We start from the raw sequence: 7,823 nt of genomic DNA, 5'->3' as shown, positions 1-7,823 counted from the left end.
GTTGAGCCACAGGCGCCGAGCCCAATATATTTTTTTTAATAACAATACCTCCTAAGTCCTAAGTGTCACTTTCGAGGCTGGCACTAGACTTTTTGCTGCCACTATAAAATATAAATAATATGAGTACTGTCTGCTAAATTCATGAAATAAATAAATTACTTACCTAAATTATCTGAATAGCTGATTTGTTGACATCACTTGTTTAACTAGCACTAGCATTGCAATATGATGTGTATCGTCTGAGGCAGTTACGAAATGTTTTCGTGGTTGCCAATGCCAAAAAATGCCATTGTTCATTAAGTCCAAACAATGGTGGTCGAATTCTAGCAACTGATCAACAATGTGAGCTTTGATAAGCAGTTCTCAATAATCAGTTCTCAACAATTATTTGTTATCATTAAAGTTTAACTTTCTAAAATTAACAAACATAATATAAAATTCCTATCCTGGCAAAATAGCAACATGGCAGCTGAAAACCATATATTCCCTTCCCGTTCACCTGCCATTCCCTAGCTTGTTGTGCATTCTTTCCAAAAATCAGGACTTTTTTAAAATGCCGTGGGACGCAGGATAAATTGTTAAAAATCAGGACTGTCCTGCCAAAAGCAGGATGTCTGGTCACCTTAAGTTAATTGTATTCTCTGACCCTAGCCAAGGCTGCAATGAGTTCATGTGCTCTGGAAATTGCAGGTTGACCTTGTACGACCTTGGAGGCAGCTGCTAGAGAAGGTGGAGGGTGTGGTGAGGACCCTTGTAAGGGACAGCCTGCTTGTTAATGCTGATGATGCAGAGGTGGTGCTGCGGGCCTGGAGCCACTTCCTATTGACATGCAAGCCCAAGTGTCTGGGAGAAGGGGGTAAAGGTGTCACCATGGAGATCGTCAGTAAGATGGAAGCACTTTTATTGCTTATGCAGCGACTCAACAACAAAATCAGCTCCTACTCTAAGGCAGGTATGTATACTTGGATGTGTGTCTGTCACTTACCATTGCCCACATTGTGTACACTGACAGGAAATACATTTACAAATACAATGATCATATTTTTATCTATTGATAGAGACGATAGATTGATTGAGACAATCTGCTCTGTTGCCCAGGCTGGAGTGCAGTGTTATGGTTCTAGTCCTGCTGGGTCTATAGGTTTGCACCACCATGCCCAGCTAAATTTTGAATTTTTTTGTAGAGTTAGGGGTCTCAGTATGTTACCCAGGCTGATGTTGAACTCCTGAGTTCAGGCTTTCCTTGTGCCTCAGTCTCCCACAGTGCCAGGATGACAGGTGTAAGTACCGTACTTAGCTGTAGTTTTTATTACTTCAGTAATTTACAGTCAGAGTTTGGAAATATTTGGCCTGGAAAGTAAAATGAAGCTGAGACAAAGTATCAAAACTGGTGGTCCTAAAAATTCAGACAGAAAAGAAATTGGTTGCCAAGCTTTATGTTTCATTTTATATATAATTAGCTATAATGATAAAACATGTATAAAACTTAAATAATGATAAAATAGTACCTGAAACTTTTTTATTCTTTTTTTTTTTTTTTTGAGACAGAGCTTCAAGCTATCCCATTGGGTAGAGTGCCGGGGCATCACAGCTCACAGCAACCTCCAACTCCTGGGCTCAAGTGAGTCTCCTGCCTCCGCCTCCCAACTATCTGGGACCACAGGCACCTGCCACAATGCCCGGCTATTTTTTTTTTGGTTGCAGCCATCATTGGTGTTTTGGTGCCTGGGCTGAATTCAAACCTGCCACCTTAGGTGTATGTGGCTAGCGCCTTAGCCACTTGAGCCACAGGCACTGAGCCCTTCACTATTTTTTTTAAAGCTTTTTTATTCTTGGTCTTTTTTTTTTGGAAATTGTCTTGCTCTGTTGGCCCAGCTACAGTAGTACAATGATGTCATTGTAGGTCACTGCAATTTCAGACTCACAGGCTGAAACAGTTCTCCTGCCTCAGCCTCCCAAGTATCTTCATCACACTCAGTTAATTTTTTTTATTTTTAGCAGACACAAGGTCTTGGTTGTATATTTTAGGTTATTCTTTTTTGGAGACAGAGTCTCAAGCTTTCACCCTCTGTAGAGTGTTGTAGTGTCACAGCTCACAGCAACCTTAAACTCTTGGGTGTAAGTGATTCTCTTGCCTCAAGTACAGGCCCCACCACAGTGCTCAGCCTTTTTTTGGTTATAGTTGTCATTGTTGTTTGGCAGGTTCAGGCTGGATTTGAACCCGCCAGCTCTGGTGAGTGTGGCTCGTGCCCTAGCCACTGAGCTATAGGCATCGAGCCTATTTTATTTTTTTTAAGGTCAGGGGTAGACTAACCTTCACTCTAGGGATAAACTAGCCCCACTCTTGAAGTGTGACTCTTAAACTTATCTCCATTGACCGTCCTGTGTGTTCATTGAGGACTCTTCCCGCTGGAGGGGGGATGGTACTCTGGGATTTATTCATCTCATATTTCCCTGTAATTTTCTTTTCTTAGAAGTTTTTTTGCTCATGTTTGGAGGGCTCAAACTTTTATAAGCAGATAGCTTTATTTAGCCAAAGACTCCAGGTTCTTTTTTTTTTTTGAGATAGAGCCTCCAGCTGTCCCCCTGGGTAGAGTGCTATGGCATCACAGTTCACAGCAACCTCAAATTCTTGGGCTCAAGAGATTCTCTTGTGTCAGCCTCCCAAGTAGCTAGTACTACAGGTGCCCGCCATAGTGCCCAGCTATTTTTTTGTTGCAGTTGTCACTGTTGTTTTAGCTGGCCCTGGCCTGGTTCGAGACTGTGCACCTTGGTGTGTGTGGCTGGCGCCCTAGCCCTGAGCTGCGGGCGCTGCCTATTTTGCCCAGTTTTCTAGTTGGTAACAGTGGGAGGCCAAGTTGCATGTTAGTTCCTCATAGTTAGAAGTAGGACTCTGATGTATATCACATTTTGATATGCAAAAGCGCCATAGAACAATTTCCTATAAAAATCAGTTAAAAAAATTTTCCTGGAAGGGGCTGTATAAATTATAAACTTGGCAGATAAATATGAGTTGTTATAACTACATGTTATAGTCATTCTCAAGGAAGCCCAATTTAATGACATCCTTTACACCTGCCGACTTGACAGCATTGCCCCATAGTGTAGATGTCATGGTAGGTGGAGACATGGTCTTCCTCCTGCACTTTAGAAATTGTAATACAGAAAAATTATGCCAACTCTGAGTATTAAGACATTAATTTGGAATGCTGTTAAGACATATTTTCACAGCTTGGTGCCTGTAGCACAATAGTTATGGCGCTGGCCACATACACTAAGGGTGGCCAGTTCTCACACACCCTGGTCAGCTAAACAACAATGACAGCTGTAACAGAAAGTAGCCGGGCATTGGAGCGGGTGCCTGTAGTCCCAGCTACTTGGGAGGCTTAGGCAAGAGAATTGCTTAGTCCTAGGAGTTTGAGGTTGCTGTGAGCTATGAACCACTCAACCCAGGGTGACATAGTGAGACTCTGCCTTAAAAAAAAGGGCGGTGCTTGTGGCTCAAAGGAGTAAGGTGCCAGCCATCCCCATATGCCAGAGGCGGTGGGTTCAAACCCAGCCCCGGCCAAAAGAACTGCAAAAAAACAAAACAAAAAACCCCTCATATTTCCCATCCCTAACCTAATTTTCCTGTGTGTGTATTTAAACAGTAGCAAAAAAAAAAAAAAAACCTTCCATTTTATTCTATTATGAAACCTTAAAATCATATTGGACTAGAAGTTTCAACTTTTTCTTTTTTCTTTCTTTTTTTTTTTTTTGAGACAGAGCCTCAAGCTATTCCCCTGGGTAGAGTACTGTGGCATCACATCTCACAGCAATCTCCACCTCCTGGGCTCAAGCGAGTCTCCTGCCTCAGCCTCCCAAGTAGCTGGGACCACAGGCCCCCGCCACAATGCCTGGCTATTTTTTGGTTGCAGCCATCATTGTTGTTTGGCGGGCCCGGGCTGGATTCGAACCCACCACCTTAGGTGTATGTGGCTGGCGCCTTAGCTGCTTGAGCCACAGGCGCCGGGCCTCAACTTCCTTTTCACATAAACTCTTAGCTCTTGATTTGGAATTAAGTGCTGTGGATGATGATTCTTACTTATGATATTTTAGAGTTTGCCAAACTTGTGGAAGAGTTCCGAAGCTTTGGAGTCAAACTTACACAGTCAGCCAGTGGCCATAACCATGGCACGTTTGAGTGGGTTGACAGTATGCTGGTTCAGGCCCTGAAGTCTGGAGAGTGGCTTCTGATGGACAATGTTAACTTCTGCAAGTAAGAACCTCAAGCCTCATTGTGAATAGACCTACTTGAACTTATACCAGGTGTCAGCTCTGGTATTTTTAATCCACTCTTTTTCTTTCACTGGGTACACATCCTCAGCCTAAGGCAACAGTGGTGGTCCATCATTAGACATCTGCAGGATTTCAGTTCTCTGATAATTTACAGCCAAACTGAATGAAAGTTAACAAAATTGGATTACTTTTCTATTCCCTGAATATCAGTTTTCCTTTTGTTTGGGCTTCTTATTTTAACTTTTAATTTTTTTAGGAAGGGTATTTTGCTCTGTTGCCCAGGCTGGAGTGCAGTATCCTGATCATAGCTCACTGCAGCGTGAGTTCCAGGAATCATGCAGTCCTCCTTCCTCAGCCAAGTGGCATGTGCACCATGCCCAGCTTGTTAAGGCCATTCTTTGTTTTGCAGTTTTTGACCGGGGCTGGGTTTGAACCCACCACCTCTGGTATATGGAACTGGCGCCCTACTCCTTTGAGCCACAGGCGCCTCCCTGTTAGGGCCATTGTTAAGGGCAGATTTTTGAAATGTAGAATCTGGCACAGGGCAGACCTTTTTTAAAACTATGACTGATGACAAGAATTCAACTGTGTTATCACTTGTTTCTATAGTAAGGAGAAGGACAAGTGCAAACTTCTGCACATGTGCCTTTAGCATAGTGGAAGCTGCTGCAGGCCAGATGGCTGTTTGTGGGATTTTTTTTTGAATGTGCAAATTGAAATCCTTTGATGGATATGATGATGTTGAAAGATGGGGAATGGGAAAGGGAAAAGTGAAAGGGTTATAGTGGAAGAAGCTTACTATTATTGTCCTTAATTTTATTATTCATTCAACAAATATTTTTTATATTTCCTATTTATAAAGGTCTGAGCTGTATTCCTTGGGGAGTTGTTGAGGGGATCAGTGGGGAGTCTGCTTCTGAATGAGATTACAGTTCTCTGGGGGAGTGATCCATAAGGAAGGGAGATGTGGCCAGGACTTGGCCGGTAGAGGAGCATGTCAGTGAGTCTCCTTGTGATCCTCTCTGCAGCCCATGCGTGCTGGATCGCCTGAATGCTTTGCTGGAACCTGGTGGTGTCCTCACTGTCACTGAGAGAGGAATGATAGATGGATCCACTCCCACAATCATACCAAGTCCCAAGTTCAGGTATTTCTGTGTCTTAAGTTTCTGCACAGTGATCTGATAGCCTCAGTAGCAAGGGTAGACATTCTGTAGGACCTCCTTATATTATGTTGGTAAACTGATTCTTGAAGTTCACTCAGTTAACAAATATTTATTGAGGCTCTATCATTTGTCAGGCATCTCTAGACTAGATTCCAAATAGTAGCACTGTGGTCCATTCAGGAGAATGCACTGCTTCCTTTGCTCTCCTCATAGATGAGTTAGAATGATGAGTTAGCATGGTCTGATTTGGGGAATATGTGGAAGAGGGATTTTTCTTTTCTTTTTTTTGAGACAGTTTCAAGCTGTCACTCTGGGTAGAGTGCTGTGGCATCATAGCTCACAGCAATTTCCAATTCTTGGGTTCAAGCGATCCTCTTGCCTGAGTTGTTCTTTTTAGTAGAGATGGGGCCTCACTTTTGCTTAGGCTGGTCTTGAACTCATGAGTTTAAGTTATCTACCTGCTTCAGCCTGGAAGCAAGGTTTTTGAAGATCGTGGCTAGCACTAATGTCATACTGTGTAAACAGTCCGTGGTCTTTTAGGACAGTAGGTTTAGGGGAAGTGATTTTGCTGTGTTGATGCCTGTTAGGGTAGAAGGTTCAATGTAGGTGATGGGAGCACACGTGGGGGCGTGAACTCTGTGGATGAGCCAAGTGCGATCTGTCCCCACTGATGTTGCTGACCTATACCATTTGTTGCACTGGGACTTAAAGCATTTCTTGTCTTTGAATTGCCGTTTTTCTAGACTTTTTCTCTCAATGGATCCTGTTCATGGAGAAATATCCCGAGCTATGAGGAATCGTGGACTTGAAATCTACATTTCAGGCGAAGGCGATGAGAGCACCCTAGACAACCTGGACTTGAAAGTTCTGCTGCACAGCCTTGGTTTGATGGGGGACAGTGTGTGCGACATCCTCTTGGCTCTCCATACAGAGATCCGGAATACTGTTGCGGGTGAGGTGTTTGACTTCTGGGCTTCTGCAAAGTTTTAGTCTTATAGACATTTATGCTGTTTCATTAGACTGCTCATCTAAGAGTTCTTACATTTAGTATACAGAGAAATAGAAACTACCAGGAAATCTCATTAAAAATGCAAATGTACAGATACTCTAACATTGGGCTCAGCAGATCAAGGGGTGGCATAGGAATCAGTATTTTAGTGACAACCCACCCCCACCCTGACTGCTTGAGGCACTGAAATTTGTGAAGTTTACCCATCCTGTCTCCAGGATCATCAGTGGCTCTTGAAGGTAGAATAAAGGGGAGACTTTGAGATGCTTAAAACAGATGGGAGTTTTTTCTAAATGTTCAATTATACGAAAAGGAGCCATGACAGTAAATGAAGTCCTGTTTAGTGAATTACGCTGCTGGTTGCGTATTCAGTGCTTATATTGGTTCTGTGTCCATTTACAGATTAAGCTCAAGAGTTTGAGTAACTTGTCAAAGTTGGGTAGTTAATAAAATAATGACAGATGGGATTTGAAAATAGGCCTTTTGGGGTTCAAAAGCCCATGGTACTCCTTTTAACACCGTCAGTGTTTGTCAGTGTTAGACTGAAGGTTCGTCACCAGAATTTATCACACATGTGAGTGAGTCCCCATAGTGTACTGCAGACAGTGCAGGTGGGGAGGGAAACAAATGCACGGGGCCCTCAGGAGACCCTGGGGTCTACTTAGGTTCTCTAAAGTAAGTGCCTGGCTGGTGATGAATAGAAGGGGGTATGGTATGAGGGCAGAATTTATCTATTTTCATTAGAGATCTTGAAGAATCTAGTGCTCACAAGTGGCAATTTTTTTAATAGGTTCTCCAGCATCTTCAGTGTCAGCTCTAATCCAGACAGCCACACTCACTGTCCAGCACCTGCATCGGGGACTGAGTTTAAACAGAGCCCTTTCCTCAGCGTGCTGGGAAGTGTATGCCTGTTCCCAGCATTCGCTGGCAAACCAGAAGGTACTGTGGGATGTTCAGATGTTTCTAAGTGTTAGTTAACACCCTATGTTATTGAGTAGGTGGAATTTTTTTTTTTTTTTTGAGACAGAGTCTCAGTGTGCCACCCTTGGTAGACTGCTGTGCCATTACAGCTCACAACATCCACAAACTCCTGGGCTCAAGATTCTCTTGCCTCAGCTTCCCAAGTAGCTGGGACTCCAGGTGCCCAGCACAATGCCTGGCTATTTTTTTGTTGCAGTTGTCACTGTTATTTAGCAGGCCCAGTCTGAGCTTGAAATTGCCAGCTTCAGTGTATGTGGCCGATGCTGTAACCACTGTGCTATGGACACCTAGCCAGGAGGAAATGATTTTTTTTTTTTTTTGAGACAGAGCCTCAAGCTGTCCCCCTGGGTAGAGTGCCGTGGCATCACAGCTCACAGCAACCTCCAACTCCT

The 7,823-nt window shown here is 43.4% G+C and overlaps 1 protein-coding gene across 1 annotated transcript in view; it reads left to right on the top strand.

Annotated features, from left to right (window-relative positions):
• Positions 1 to 7,823, top strand: part of MDN1 (midasin AAA ATPase 1) — a 181,737-nt gene that overhangs the window by 102,680 nt on the left and 71,234 nt on the right. Inside the window, exons 43-47 of the mRNA XM_012809944.2 lie at positions 691 to 952; positions 4,099 to 4,258; positions 5,307 to 5,423; positions 6,185 to 6,393; positions 7,241 to 7,389. Of these exons, the coding sequence (XP_012665398.1) occupies positions 691 to 952; positions 4,099 to 4,258; positions 5,307 to 5,423; positions 6,185 to 6,393; positions 7,241 to 7,389 (897 nt within the window). The remainder of the gene's footprint in view (positions 1 to 690; positions 953 to 4,098; positions 4,259 to 5,306; positions 5,424 to 6,184; positions 6,394 to 7,240; positions 7,390 to 7,823) is intronic.

This window comes from Otolemur garnettii, unplaced genomic scaffold (genome assembly GCF_000181295.1).
Source record: "Otolemur garnettii isolate 467f Iridium unplaced genomic scaffold, OtoGar3 scaffold00118, whole genome shotgun sequence".
In the NCBI taxonomy this organism is placed as follows: Eukaryota; Metazoa; Chordata; class Mammalia; order Primates; family Galagidae; genus Otolemur; species Otolemur garnettii.
Note: the sequence above shows the minus strand (reverse complement) of the source record. Positions and strands in the feature narration are given on the sequence as shown.